Below are 16,641 nucleotides of genomic sequence, written 5' to 3' on the forward strand. Positions count from 1 at the left end.
GTATTTGTTATATGCCTAATTACACATCGACTGGCCCTGGAGGTAAAAATACAAAGGATGAAATAATCCCGACTTTCAATAAGTTTATATTCTAGTGGAGCATACAAATAACTATGTGTGGGGAGTGGGAGGGAGAGGCAGACAAAGAGATAGCAGAAGAGAGAGAGACAGAAAGACAGAGAGAAAGAGAGATCATTGTAAGGATCAAATGAGATAAGATATGTAACATACTTTGCCAACCCCAAAATGCTATACTGATGTGCTAGGTGTTATTATTATAATTAAAGGAATGGCTTTGGCAAGAAGGACCACATCCTCAGAGAATGAAAATAATGGGGAATGAAGTCAGGGGGTTGTGAAATGAGGAGAAAAGAAGGGGGCAAATGGGTTTTATGGAAGATTCCTCTTTCCATGCTCTTCATTTCATTACTGGATTATAAAGTTGGAGCTGGAAGGGACCTTAGAAGTCATCAAGTTCAACTTCCTTTTATTGATGAAACTGATGATCAGAGAAGTTACATGATTTTCTCAGGGTCACAGTTTGAGCCAGGATTTTAATTCAGGTCTACCTGACTGCAAATCCAGGCCACTACCAGCTAAACTAGAGTATTAGCAGCTGGCTGTTTCTCTTCCAGTCTCTTTAACTTCTCAGATTCCTCATCATTGACTTTCAAGACCAAAGCTCTACAAACTATTGCCTAAGGGCCAAATCAGCCTAGTTTTGGTACAGGAGCTAAGTTTTCCCCCCTCTTTTTAAATGAATATGAATCCATTTGTTGTTTTTTTAAAGTAAATTTGATTTTAAAATGTAAAACTCATTCTTAGCCCATGGGCTAGACAAAAACAGCAGTCAGATTTGGCTCTTAGGCCATAGCTTGTAAACAACTGTTCAAGCCGCAGATCAAATGTTAACACACACACACACACACACACACACACACACACACACACAGTTGCTATTGCTTTCTCCCTCTCCAAATGACATTGTATTCAGTTATCTGGGGGTATGTCACATCCACCTAGAAGAAAACAAACTCCTGGAAGAAAAGTTTGGGTTTTCCTTCTGCCTTTGTGTCATCAGCCTCTAATGCAATGACTAATGCACTGTAGACACTTGAAAATTTTCTTTTAATTGAATCAAAAGTTCATAAAATTCTTTTTTTAAATAAACCTTGTCAGGTAGGTAGTGTGCAATATTGCCCCTACTTTCATATAAGAAAACTGAAGCCTAGAGTTTGCCCAAGGTCAGAGAGCTAGTAAATGTCAGTCGCAAAGAGATGAGAGTTCAAGTCTAGCACTGTCCAGTATACTACACTGTTAAAAAAAAGAGATTTTGACTAGAGGAACTAACTCTAAGGCTACTTCCAGCTGTAAAGCTGTTTCTGAAGAAAAAATGCTAGTTGCCCCCTAACCTGGCCCAAATGATGAAGACAATTGTCTAAGGTAGACCTACTTGGTCTGTTCCTGCCCTAGCACAGTAAGACCCATCACTCATATTGCCTAGTGGTTTTTCCAAGGTTGCAATCACAAGACACCATTATTCATAGGGAGGTGGGAAAAGCTTCATTTGTTGAAATCCCAATACTTTCCCAGTTCTTCCCTATTTAAATAGATGCATAAGATTCAAGTATTTCTTCTAACAATGCAAATTACAACCCAAACCTGTTTTTCCATCTCTTTATGAAATTGAAAGTCCAGAACTCCAAAGTTTTCCCTTTCTCTCTGCCACACACACAGGTTTCAAAAGGGATCAAAGTACATGAGACAAGAATTTTAATAAAACTGAATTTTAATAAAAATTTACAGTGCAAATCTTTTCACACTATTTCCTCTTACTCTTAAACATGAAGCTGGTAAAAAAGGGAAGATCTAAAGAAAAACATGTGCAAAATAATTTCTTTTAAAGTTCCAAACCAGTTGATTTTTATTCATTTAAACAACTATTAGAAAAAGTAACCAATTACCAAGTATTTATTAAATGCTTACTAGATTCTGCACTAGATTCTGGAAGTAGGAAGACAAAAATCCCTCCTCTCTAGGAGCTTACAATTAACGGGGAGGGGGGAAGAGACACATTTAAGTAGCTACAAAATTTATAATACAAAGTAACTGGTATAATACAATAGTAATTGTAGGGAGCAGGAAAAAACTCATTTTAAAAGTTTGGGCTAAGCTTTGAAGGAATCCTGTATTCTAAGTGGCTCTGGCGAAGAGGAGGTAGTTTCTAAGCCTGAGAATGGGTCTGTGCAAAAAGGGAGATGGGATCTCCTGGTCATGGAACAAAGAAGCACTTTAGCTTGGTTCAAGTGTAGAATCCAGGGAAAAGAATGTGTAATAAGCCTGGAAAGGTAGACTGGAGCTAGTTTGGAAGGGCTTTACAAGAGCAAGAGAGAAGCCTGTATTTCTAGAAAGAAGAGAGAAGACCTTTCTGAGCAGGGGAGTAGCACGGTCTCTGCATAAGGAATGTCGCTTTGGAATACTGTTGAAGATGGAATTGAGAGAGGAGATTTGAGACAAAGACCTGTTACTGCAGCAGTCCAGAAGAGAAGTGACAAAGGTTTGAGCTAGGGTGGAAGTCATGGGGGTTAAAAGAGAGCAAAGATAGGAGTGAGGGGCACTAAAAATTGACCAGACTTGGCAAATAGCTGCATACATAGCATAAGGATCTGTTATATGTAAATGGTCTCACAACCAATCAATAAATAAGCCTTCATGAAGAACTTACTACATGCCTGGTGCTGTGTTAAAAACTGCACACGTCCTGCTCTTCCGTGTTTCTGTGACTTCAAGGTTATAAGCCTAGGTACCTGGCAGGGAAGGGGTGCCGGGGTGCCCTTCAAAGAAATGAGAAAGGGAGGAGATGGGGCAGGGGGAAGAGAAATATGAGTTGTTTTGGACAGGCTAAGTTGGTGAGGTCTATGAGGCCACAGTGCAAAATATCTAATCAGCAGTCAGTGATGTGAGCCTGGAGCTTAGAAGAGAGACTGAGGCTGAATAAGTAAGTTCTGGCAATCATCTGCAAGAAACTAATTAAAGCTATGGGAGCTGATGAGATACTGAGGAAGAGGATGTAAAAAGAGACGAGAGTCCAGAGATGAGCCTTGCAGTACAGGGCATATGGACGATGAAAAGGAAAAAGAAACACTGCATAAATAAATGTGTATACACACACCCAGACAAACACACATAGGCATAGAGAAACGGAAATAGAAGACCCATCTAGAGGTTATTAACAGGATCAGCTTCTTCCTTTTCTTGGCTTAGGGCCTACAGTAATTACATTATATCTCAGTATCTGTTGGTTCAAATGCAAAGAGGAAAAGATAATAAATACCACCTACTGTTACAGTTTTCCTGAGTTGCAAGTACAGAAACCTACACAAATAAATAAAAATGGGCATCTAAAAACACATTCTTGATTCTCTGCTTTAAATCTTAAAAAAATCTGTGCTGAGGCAAGACAATCCTAAATGAACCATAGAACCATGTAATAGAGCTGGAAAGACCTTAGCCTTCTGGGGCCCATTCTTGGCAAGTTAACAGGCCGGGACTATGAAGGGCAAGTGTCAGGGGTCCCAGCCATGTGCAGTTGATTTTGAGTTTCTCGGCAGGAAGTGCAGTGAATGAATTTTAGATTAGCAACAGCATTCAAGAAAAGGCAACCTTCTCTGTTGTTCCATATGGCTAAATGCACGGGCTAACTAAAGCATGGATACTTGCTGAAGAGAAGGTAAGAAAAGGCTGAGAGTTTCAAAGATGGTGCTTAAGGACAGAGAAAAGAGACTAAACAAAAGGAAACAGCAGTTAAATTAAGTAAACGTTACAAGCAACAAAATGATTAGCTTAAGTCTATCCTATAAAGTGTCACAAAGTCTGGTAAAAAAAAAAAAAACAACCCAACAAAAAACCAAAATAAACTGGCAGCCCTTCAATAATCCACTATTTTAGTGAAACTTTAAGAACAAAACAAATTACAAAAACACAGAACAGGGTCAGTTCACACTACAGCTGCTGCTGTTACTTAGCCATGCTTGTGCTCACCCTCATCACCCCACACCACCGGAATTTATTTTACTTTTCAAAAGATTCTGAAGCTACTATTAACCATTAGAGTACTAACTTGTGGTTGTAATCTAGCAAATCTAACAGCAGAGAGTCTGTGATGAAAAACAGTTGCCATAACAGTGTTCGCAAAGTGACCCTCAGGGGACTAGTGTTGGCTCTCACACTCTGGACAGCTGGAAACTCTTATAGAAATATGCCGTGAGAAAGTATTTTTCAGTTTCAAGACTCCCAATATGGTGCCATTCCACAAATTTCTATGGGATAAAGTTATTCTGCCATGGGATTCATTCAACTGGGAAAAGTATGTTGGGGGAGTGGGGCAGAGTGAGAAGGAAAGGAACTCTCAGAAGTGGGGAGGAACAGGTCACCACATCCTTAAAGATAACCCCCAAAATTGCGGTACCCCCATTAATGGACTACTTTCATAGCAACTAAGTCCCATTTCTTTTACTATCACTAAACAATTTTATGTGGGAGGGAAATTATGGTGATAAGAATTCAAGAACATAAATCTACTCATTAACAGCACTGAAACACTATCCTAATCATTCTCAGGATGTTTACTTTCAGAATAAATTATCACTTTCTTCTATAAGAAATAACAGGAATCTTAAATCATTTACTCATTTCAAAACCAAGGTCAACCTAAAGAGCTAGAAAGATCAAGAAGCTACCATAAATGAAAGACTTACAAAATAAAAACAAGTTGTGCTGTTATAAATCACATTTCCTCTTCCACAAAATCCTTCTAGGAGTTCAGTGTACAGCAAATCACCAAGATTTATTATTATTGGCAGCTGCCATCCTAGGTTTCTTTTCTCAAGATCCTATTCTGCCTTCCTGAAAGATATGGACTGTCCTCTGTCACTAATATTCAATTATCCTTTTTTTCTGGCTAAGATTTATTTCCTTAAATTTTCCCCAAAGACTCAGATCATTAAAATTCTAGACTACCTCCTGGTTAGTGTTTTCATTTCAGTTCCAATTCTGAAGAATATTGCACCATCACTGAGCCTGGTAGGGATACTTTTGGGAAATCCTACAGATTACTTTTTAAAACAACATAATTATTTTTGTAATTTTAAATAAAAAGGCAGAACTAATATATTTCTTTTTAAAAAAGAGGAAAAGTAAATATCTGCCAAATATGACCAATACTTTCCTGTGCTGGTGCTACTGGCTCACTTGGATCACTATCTAGAATGTTCCCCTTCTCCTTCTTTGCCTGAATTACTATCTATCCTTAAAAGTTCAACTCAAATGTCATGTTCTTCAAGAAATCTTGGTTATTCCTCCTTCTAAAAACCAACCTTCGTAGGGCAAACCCACATTGCCCTTTCTTTCTTCAAATGTGCTCGGGCAACATTGTAAGTATCTGTCACTAAGAGGCTCCGTTAGATGGTAGGGACAATTCTTTTCTAAACTTGCTATCTCTCCCAGTTTGACACACAGTGTTCTTTATGTGCATAAAGACATTTAATAAGTATTCACTGATTTACATCTTAAAGTTACTACCAGTTCTCTTCAAGGGCTTGTAACAGAGATCCTGAACCTGAGGTCAGGAATTTTAAAAACATATTTTGGTAACTACATTTCAGTATAATAGATTTCCTTTGTAGTCTTATGAATTTTATTTCATACATTCAAAAATAATCTGAATTTGTTTTTTTTTTCCACCACACTGCCAAAGGAGTCCATGACACTAAAAAGATTAAGAACTTTTGGGCCAGGAATATCTATACATCTTCACTCACGAACTCAGTCTTATCTAATTCCCACTAAAACTTCTTTTTTCCTGACTTTTGAGTTAAACAAATGTGGAGCCAACTACGGGCAGGAACATGTAGACCTTCCTAGTATGACAATCCAGTCATGAAAGTACCTTGACTATCCCCACTTAGTTACATAATGACATTCTATATACATAATCCCCTAAATTATCTTAATTCTTTTCTTTCTTCTACCTTTCAGTTACATATCATATTCAATATGATCACTAGACAGCACTGCACAGGATGGGGGAGGGGGTGTGTGAAATGGGGACTTCCTTTGTGCAGAAAAAAATTAGAGCAAGTACTTATTTATCTGATCATTTGGAACCAGGAAATACTACCATTAAGTGAATGCTCTGGATAACAAAGGTACCATCTGCTTTGGCCTCTGCTACTTGCTACAATGTGGCAGAATGTCACGAAAATGTGACTAATTCACAGTGGGTGGCAAGATCCGTGGATGATCATGGTCTGCAAAGAATAAGAGTTTTTGAAACTTCATCACTCTTTTTGGCCGATACTGTTTCCCACAGGAAACCTTTTATTTCATAATCTCACATGCAGAGATTACTAAATTTCTTTAGGAATTTGCATAGTAAGATATAACAAATTAAAATTTAAAATACCAATTTCCTGATTATTTGAACTTCTTTAAGATATTAGTCCCAGAAAAATGTGAAAAACAAGATCAGAAACCAAAGAAAAACAAATGAGTCACAAAATTAAAAGCCAAACCTCTAATGGAAAACAGAAAAATCAGACACATTTGAAGAATTCAAATGTCATTAAGGGATGTTGTATTTTAGAGGTTGTTACTAAAGAAGAAGAAGAAAAGCTTTTTTTCTATAAAATTTATGTAATTATAAATGGAATATTATCATATTTTACAGAAATAATTACAAGTCAATCTCAAATGTTTCCTTCTAATCATTTACCAACAACTTCTACCTCTAAGGGGAAAAGTCCAATAGGAATCCCTCAGTGGTTGCTGTCTATATATGGTAGAATGTGGGGAAATAATAAGCCTTGGTGCTTGGTTCTGAAAGTATTAAAAATAAAATTATGAGGCAATAACCAAGAATCTGCTATCATATTTGATGTAAGAACCAAACAATTCTCTAAATAAAGAAATAAATAAATTAGGGTAAAAACATCAGCTGCTCCCAAAACTTGATTCTTTCTCTTCTCTTCATTCGTGGTAGCAGTTCCGCAAAAGGCCACAGGTCTTATGTTTCTTATTGTTCTACAGCTCCATAGAGAAGAGTTGTCAGAGGGCATTGTACTCCACACATTTTGAGGGGTCTGTTGAGAAGTGCTTCTGACAAATGGTCATTAATCTTTTCAAACCCTAAGAGAACAAAAAGAAAATGGTAAAAACCCAAAACAAGACAAAATGCTTTTTAAAAAGTTAGTCTCATCATATAACAGTGATAATATGCTGCTCAGAAGTAAAAGCAATTCTACAATTTAAACCCTTTGCTCCAAGTCCTACTTAAATCCTCCTGGTGTGATGGTGACTGAGCTCTCAAAGGCTATACTAACAAAGCAAAAACTCTGGGGTCCTACACAAGTTGGAAAGGCTTCAAACGAGTGCCCAGCCACAGACTGATTTTTGTCTGCTGTCCAAGGACAACAAAGCTTAGCTCCATTTGCAGACTCATTATGCAAGAATGAATCTTTTTCTGCCAAAACGATTGTCTGCTAAGGTGTACAAAGCAGGGATATAGCCTGCATTGATAGTACCCATACAGACTCATGGAGAATGAAGGTTTAAGTGAATTTCACATATTTCAAGTATTCCTGACTTCATATTACTGAAACCTAAAAGGGTCTCATGGCTATGATTACAAACAAAATAAAATATTTGCTAGTAAACATCCGAGAGCCCCATGTTTTTATACATAGGAGGCTGTTGTTCATTCGTTTTCTGTCATTTTTGACTCTTTATGGCCCTATTTGGGGTTTTCTTGGCCAGGATCCTGGAGTGGTTTGCCATTTCCTTCACCAGCTCATTTGACAGATGAGGAAACTGAGGCCAACAGGGTTAAGTGTACCCAGGGACACACAGCTAATAAATATCGAAGGCCAGAAGATTAATCTTCCCTAATTCTAAGCCCAGCACTCTATCTACTGCCCTACCTAGCTTCTATACACAGTAGGTACTTATGAGTATGTGTACAAACTAAATTCTAGGGAGAAAGCAGATTTTCCAAAAATGTATGCATTCTTCATTCATAGTCCACTGATTTAAAAGTTAACAAAAACACCATCACTAAAGATCAGACATTTTGTTTTTATCATCAAAATCAATTATTCAAGCTCAAGCTTAAATCCACCAAAGGAAATTTACATTTTTCTCTACAACACAGACAAACAGTTAAAAATGTAAGGCTTTCATTACTGCTATGTCAATCATAAAACTCCTGCTAAGATCTAGCAGACTCAGAAAATCTGACAAACACAACTTTCAAATTGTTTATTTAAAATACCCAAATGATTTCTAAGGCAATTTTGAAACACTGTATTTAGCAGTTTTGTTTACTCTAAAGATTTCCCCCAAAGAAACAACTGAAAAGAAAGGCTATTTTGACATAAAACAATGTTTTCTTCAAATTTTCTCTTTTCCCTTTTGCTGCTCAGGTACTTGCTTTAAGACAAATAACATTCCCTTCTCAGAAGCCCAGCTTGTCCTGAAGTGAAACTCTAATCCCATGTTTGCCGAATTGTGATCTGTAACCATGGAAATGAACGTGATATCATTAATTTGGCATCTTAAATCCCCTGAAGGAATAGGTAAGAAGAGAGGCATGGGGCTAAGAAAGAGAACACTCCTGATGAAAAATAAATAGCTTTAGTCGGCAGCTAAACATGGCAAGAATTATTATGAGCAAATGAAAATTGATATAATTCTGCTGAATGTAATTTTCATTCCATTTTAACAATGGATTTCTAAGGGCTTATTCCATGTGAGTGAGAAGGATTTAAACTAACTAAATGAGCAATGATTTAAAAATATACCACTTGCATTTAGGCTAAAATTATACTAATTCTCCAGAAATTATAAAAATGACAGTTCATGGCATTATTAGCTACAACAAAATATTACTATACCATTTTCAACATGGTTATATAATACAGAGTTAGATTTTCTTTTTTTTTTTTTAAACCCTTACTTTCTATTCTACTAATAACTAAGACAGAAGGGCCAGGACAATGGAGTTTAATGGCTTCCCTTTTCCTCAGCTAGGAAGTATCTGAGGCTGGGATTTAAACATAAGTCCTCCAAATTCCAGACCTGGTATTCTATGTACTGAGCCACCTAGCTGCCTCTACAGTATAGATTTTCAAGGGATCAAAGCACAGTAAATACAGAATTATTAACCAAATGTAGGCCAATGTCTAAAACTGGCTTACTGTACCCTGGATTTGATTGCCACATAAGATTTGGCAGGGTTTCTTAATTCATAAAAATATGAAGCAGAAGTCTAACTTCCTAAAATTAGTCAAACTTTTCCTTACAAGTTTTTCATAAGAAGCTAAGTAATTAATTAGATCCTATAATAATGGCAAAAATAACTGCAATAATTCTAAAATGTTAAACAATATACAAATTCTAAATAAATCATTATCTTCCTAAAACGATTTTTTGCTTGTTAGAAGCATTACAAAAAGAATGGCATTGCCTTTGTTAACTATGATAACCATTTATACAAATATACCAAATTAGGTAAGATTTAACTCATCTCCATGAATGGTGGTAACACTATATTGACTGGTTAATTGGATCTTTCACTAAATTGTTTATGCCCTGAAAAATAGCTCTAAGTCTTCTGAAAGCTACATCTATTAAATCAACTCCAACTTTTTTTCTGTAATTGTAAAAAAATAAGCTTTTACGGAAACCAGGCTATAGCCTCATCTGATTAGTCTGGCTTATCTTCCTTTTATCAAACTAACACTAGATAATATTGTAGCTTAAGGGAAAGTACATTTTCCTGGAATATAGGAATTAGAATAGCTTTTGGAATACAGTCCAAACCCTCTAAGAAACCACTTACAAGTGCTCATTCAGCTTATCTGCCTAAGTACTCTAGGGAATTCACTGTTCCTAAAAGCAGACCTTTCCATTTTGAATTAGCTCTACTATTTAGGAAAGTTATCCTTAACATTCATCTGAAATCTGTCATTTTGCAATTTCCACCTACTATTCCTACTTCCACCCTCTGGGATCAACTCAAACTAAACTAATCCCCCTCTGCCATAGGATTCATACACAGATAGAAACCCTAATTCATGCATGTATGCTTTGTAAGCCTTCTAATTTCTAATTCCTTCAAATGACCTTCATATCACATAGGGTCCAGCCCTTTCACTATCTTGATCACTCTTCTCTTGATATATTTCAGCATGTCAAAAATCTTCCCAAAGCACATGCTCTCATAAATGAACGAAATACTCTAAATACAGTTTGACCCAGGTATCATCACTTCTCTAATTCTAGAACCTATCTTCAATTAAGGTCTAAGATCCCACAGACCATTAGAGACGGGGCTCTGCCACATCAAATAAATGATGCATATTGAGCTTGCAGTCCACTAATAACCCCATGTATCTTTCATACAAATTATCACTAGCTGAGCTACCTCAGTCTTATATTTAAACAGTTAATTTTTAACAACCAAAAGTAGGTCTCCCTTATTCTTCAAGATTTTTCAAGGTTTTTCTAAGACAAATGTTTATCAATCATACTGGTAGCTTTAAAAGTTAATAATAAACTATTTCTCATTACTCTATATCCCAAAATAAATACAGCATTACACAATATACTACTGAAGATGAAAGGTAGGAAAACCTAATAACACATCCTAACAATATGAAGAAGTCCTCAGTTAAGTCACATACATCACGAGATTCTAACAAACTGTCAAAGTAATCTCAATAAATAGAAAAATTAAGTCCCAATTTAGTTCACTAACACCTAACCATAATTTTGTTATTATTATTGTACAGGTATTATTATTTTGTATTTAAAAACTGTCAAATGACTTATCCAATAATAAGATTTATTTCTAATAATGTTCTATATAATTTTCTAATTGAGATTCAGTCTCATTCTTCATTGCTTTGTTTCTGGTAATCCAAGGAATGATTTCATATCCCCTGCCCCAAATGACTGAGATTGAGATTATGCATCACAATTTGTCGGGTTAACAAGAACTATTTAAGCCAAGTATGTCCTTAGGTCTTCCATGGAAAAGAACTGGAAGATGTCACTTTAACCAAGCATAATCTGGTTTCTTCATATAGACATTGGAATCCTAGGATTGGGCATGTGATTTTCTATCATCATGAAGGAATCAGGGAGAGATTGAGAGAATGCTGGCCTACCTCCTCAATAGGTATTCACAAATTAGAGATGTCTATGGGAGGACTGACTAGTGAGCTTCAAAAATTATGTTTAATGACTCAAAATGCTGAATGCCTTTTATCACTGAGCTCACTGACCAATTAATTTATTGGTTATTGCTGGCCTAATCAATAAATAGATTTTCTTACCATGAACCCAATTTCTCAAACTTTTTAATAATCACACCACGGTGATATAGCTAATGTTGATAATAGGCTCAAACCCATATTTTTCCTGATTCCAGATTCAGTGGGCCTTTCTATTTGTCTGTGATGTCATTCTATGAATTTTTCTGAAAGATCTAGATGTAACTACTGATTCTCCTTTCACACTACTACTTCAAAGAAATTAATCTATACGTTGACATTTATGTATAAGCAATTCTGCACAAGTGAAGGTGCAGAAGGTGCATTCTCTGGGATATAAAATGATTAAGCTCAAGTTACACTTGCTGAACTTTTAAAAAAAATTCTGACACTAAGGCTCAAACTTAAATTCTTAACCCCAACATTAATTAGCCTAACATCATCTGCACAATGAATCAATCATCAAGCATTTATTAAGCAAATCCTACGTGCAAGGTACTGTGGTAGGTACTAAGGAAAAGCCATGGATGTTCCAAGCACTAGCTTCAGGGAAGTCTTTCAGCACAGTATATCACTAAAATCAAATTCTTATGAATAAAAGCCATACTAGTATTTAACTGACAAAATAACCATCCATGTAAGTGCTATGGATATAAAAATCTCTTGGGGAGCAAGCAGATGCAGGTATTTCCACACAGCTGTGAATGAAAAGGTCCCACTACAAAAATTAAATGTTTAAAAAACACTGTGCACATGTGGAAAGTATACTGGAAAATTTTATTTTCATAAGATGAAAATTGATAGCTTGAGAGTTTGGGATAGACTAAAACTTTTCCCACAGTTTCTAGCATGAAACAGGAAGATGCATTAAGTTTTTTATTTTTGTAGTTGTTTTTTACAGGTGAATATACTTTCATTTCAAAAGTTAATCATCTAAGATGGAAGAGCAATAGTAGGAAGTCACCTGGATTCTCTCAAATCCTCCTCTAAACAACTTTAAAATAACACCTGACATTGAACTCTAGAGCGGCTGAACCAACAAAAGGTTAGGAGAAACAATTTTCTAGCCTACAACTCAGGAGTTCAGCAAGAAAGGTCCATTTCTCTAGGGTCCAGAGTTCAGCACAGGCCTTGACACAGCACTAGCAGTCAACTTTGGAGGCTGATACATTAATGGCAGCAATATCTTAGTGAGGTCTTAGCCCATAGAGGATCAGACAACCATTGAGAAAGATGCTACTGGAGACCCTATACTGGCTCTGAGTTCAGGAACCTTTAGATTACAAGAAGTTCTAAGTTGTAATCTCAGGGAGAAAAGAAGTACTAACACTTGTGGCAACAGGGGAAATGGGGCTCTGGTCACAGTTCTAAGGCAAAAATGAGTACTAGGGATGTCAGCTATGAGAGAACAGATATGCTGGTCACAGTTTTAGGAGCAAAAAGAGCGAAAGCACTTATGGCTACAGGGGAGCACTGATGCCAGACAGGTTAACAGCAGAGTGGAATGCTTATGGTTATTCACAAGGGAATAGGGGCCCTGGTCTCAATTCCAAAGCAGAAAGGAGAAGAAGGAATTGTAGCTTCAGAACAGGAGTCCTGGTCATAGTTTCAGGACCAACTTGTAGCTACAGGGGAACAAAGTCTCTTCCATTGTAAAGATCAGAGCATAAGTCAGGGCAACAGTGAGCATAACTCTCCTGAGATCATATACCCTGAAGATACCAAAATGTTCGAACCCCCAGAAAATAGCAATATGAAAAACCTGAACCTTGGGAAGCCCTAGAAACAGAGTCCAAAATGCACAAAGTAAAAAGTCAAGAAATAAGTTGGAAAAAATAAACAAACAACAACAAAAGAAGAACTAACCATAAAGTGACAGGGCAGCTCAAGACAGAAACTCAGAAGATGACAATTATGTACAAGCAAAGCCTCAAAGAAAAATGTGAGTTAGATACAAGTCCAACAAGAATTCCTGGAAGGGCTCAAAAAGGATTTTATAGCTCACATGAGAAGCAGAAGAAAAATTGAGCAAAGAAATGAGTAAAGCAAGAAAATGATGAAGAGAATCAACAGCTTGGGAGAAAAATAGGCACAAAAAATACCAAAGAAAATAACACTTTAAAAAACAGAAGTGGACAATGGTTAAAAAGACACAAAAATGCACAAAAAAAAAAACTCCTTAAAAAAGCAGAATTGGCCAAAGGGGAAAACTACAAAAAACTCACTGAAGAAAATGATTCCTTAAAATTTAGAATTGGACAAGTGGAAGCTAATGCCTCCATAAGATTTCAAGAAACAATAAATCAAAATCAAAAGAATGAAGAAAATGTGAAAAATATGACCAAAAAACCCACAACTGATGGGGCAAATAGTTTGGAAGATAATTTTAAGAATTATTGGATCGTCCGATAGCCATGATTAAGCAAAGGACCTAGATATATTTCTAGATGATATCCAGGGAAACTGCTTAGTATTCTAGAATTAGACAGTAAAATAAAAAAATAAAAGAACCACTGATAACCATCTGAGAGAGATCCCAAAATGAAAACTCCCAGGAATATTATAGCCAAATTCCAGAGCTTTCACTCCAAAGAGAAAAATCTTGGAGCAACAAGAAAGATCCGTTCAAAAATCATCAGGCAAGTCAGGAAGATTTAGCAGCATCCATATTAAAGGAGTGGAAGACACAGAATATGATATTCTGGAAGGCAAAGTAGCTAGGAATACAACCATGAAAACCTACCCAGGAAAACTGAGTATAATTCTTCAAGGGTAAAAAAATGTAGATTAAAGGAAATATAGGACTTTCAAACATTCCTGATGAAACAACCAGCACTGAATAGACAATCTGACATTTAAACATAAGCCTCAAGAAAAGCACAAAAAGGTAGACATGAAAGAGAAATCATAAGGGATTCAATAATGTTCAACGGCTTACACTTCTATATAGGAAGATTATCACTGAAATTCCTAAGAACTTAATCATTATTAGGGCACTCAATTGTATGTGTACATATATAATATATACAAGTATACACACACACACACACACACACACACACACACATACATGGGTGTGAATTGACAATGATGGGATGATTTTAAAAAAAAACTAAAAAGTGAGAAAGAGAGACGCACTGGGAGAAGGGGGTAGGAAGAAAGAGAGGAGAAATAAAGAAAATTACTTCATATAAAAGTGATACAAAAGAAAGAGCTTTTTATACTAGAAAGGAAGATGGTGGAGTGGCAGACAAAGAATGAGCCTTATTTTCATTATAATTGGCTCAAAGTGGGATTAAGGTAAATACTTAGTTGGGTTTAGAAATATATCTTACCCCACAGAGAAATAGGAGGGGAAGGTCAAAGAGAAGGGTGACAGCACTGATAAGGAGGGCAGATTAAAAGGTCAGAATAGTCAGAAGCAAAACAGATTTTTGAGAAAACAGGTTAAAAAGAGAGAAAGTATAAACAGGAAAAAAATAGAATGGAAAAAACTACACAATTAGTAATCACAACTGTGAATGGAATGAATTCACCCATAAAAAGGAAGCAGGCAGCAGACTAAATTAAAAACCAGAGTCCAACAATATGTTGTTTATAAGAACAACACTCAAAACAGAGAGACATACACAAACTAAAAATAAAGGGCCAGAACAGAATGTATTATGCTACTGCTGAAGTGAAAAATTAAGGAGGAATAGTAATCACAGTCTCAGACAACACAAAAGCAAACACAGACCTAATTAAAAGAGATAAGTAGGAGCGCTACATTTTGCTAAAAGACACTGAGGTAATATCAATACTAAACATTTATTCACTAAAAGGCATGGCATACAAATTCTTAAAGTTGAATGATTTACAGAAGGAAATGGTTGGTTGGTTAGAGCAAAAAATGAATTGATAGTCAACTTCCAATTATCTAATCTAATGGAAAATTATAAATAAATTCTTAGATAACCTAAAATATTTTAGCTCTTGATTTCAGAGGGTGTGTGTGTGTGTGTGTGTGTGTGTGTGTGTGTGTGTGTGTGTGTTTTAACATAGCCTTTTAATATAACTGCTAAGAAATATATTCCTTGCTTATAACTGCTAAGAAATATATTCCTTGCTTCCAAGATCACAGGATCAAATATTAAAGGCTAGAAGGAATATTAGAGATCAAAGACCAACACTGACATCTTAAAGATCATAAAAATGACTTGCCCAATGTTATACAAATACTGTGTGGCAGAGCCAGAATTTAAAACCAATTCCTCTGCCTATAGTTTTAGTGCTCTTTCTACTCTCCCACAATGCCTCCCAGGATGTCAAGTGCTAAGCAGAAAAGAAAAAAAAAATGTTGAAATTTACAAGGTTTGAAGTAAATTTTCAACATCTCTCCTTTTTCCTGCTTAATTCTGAGGGTCTAATGATTAGGTTAATACCTGAAATATGGGTCAATGGCAAGAAAACAAAGGAAAAACATGAAAGACTGAAAAATTGATGGTCAGTCGCTGAACACACAAAAGTTGAATATAATCAGTGGTAAGTGCTTTTTAATAGAATTCTGAAAAATAAAATGAAACTAGGGTGAAAGTTAAAGGAAACATTTTTGTTAGGCAAAATGAACCAAGACCTTGGAATTACCACTGCAAAATTCTAACTGGAATCATTATAAAGCTAGTTCTGGGCTTTTGAATAGCTAAAAACTATCTATACTTTATTTATTCATTCTAAATGGTAGTAAAAATAAATCCTTCTTATAACAAATTAATCAACTGTTATTGGGATATAGGTCTACCTTTAAACAAAATATTATTATACCAATACTGAGGTGACACTTGAGAAGATAAGAAAAATCACAGCATCTTGAGAGTTGGAAAAGACTCAGAGGTCACCTAAGTTCAATCCATATCTAAGCAAGAATCCCCTCTAAAATAAAGCCAACACACAGTCCTCTCTCCTTTGCTTAAAGACCTCCAGTTTGGCAGGAATCTATTCCTTTGTGGGTTTGTTCATTACATGTTTGGACAGCTCTGTTAGAAAGGTTTCTTAAACCTCGAGCCAGAAATTGCCTCTGCTACTTCTACTCATTCATTGCTCATAGTCTGATCCTCTATATGAGACAAATGCCTAATATACAGAAAAAAAGCTTTAGCACTTAAATTATATTCATCTTAATCAGACATTTTACAAAATACTATCTGGAATCAGTAATTTATCTTGGTCTGAGTAGTATTAGGGTATAAGCAACATCCCTGGGAAGCCATAGAGAGGGGAAAAAAAATTAAATGGAATAAAAGAATTTTTTTTTTTAAAGAAAGAGAAGAGG

The 16,641-nt window shown here is 35.9% G+C and overlaps 1 protein-coding gene across 2 annotated transcripts in view; it reads right to left on the reverse strand.

The window, feature by feature from the left end:
* Window positions 1-5,603: 5,603 nt before the first annotated feature.
* PRPF18 (pre-mRNA processing factor 18) overlaps window positions 5,604-16,641 on the reverse strand; it is a 47,734-nt gene continuing 36,696 nt past the window's right edge. For both annotated transcript variants that reach the window (XM_044677693.1, XM_044677692.1), the window contains one exon: window positions 5,604-7,185. In XM_044677693.1, the coding sequence (XP_044533628.1) occupies window positions 7,105-7,185 (81 nt within the window). In that variant the 3' untranslated portion in view covers window positions 5,604-7,104. The remainder of the gene's footprint in view (window positions 7,186-16,641) is intronic.

This window comes from Gracilinanus agilis, chromosome 5, assembly GCF_016433145.1.
Source record: "Gracilinanus agilis isolate LMUSP501 chromosome 5, AgileGrace, whole genome shotgun sequence".
NCBI classification, from domain to species: Eukaryota; Metazoa; Chordata; class Mammalia; order Didelphimorphia; family Didelphidae; genus Gracilinanus; species Gracilinanus agilis.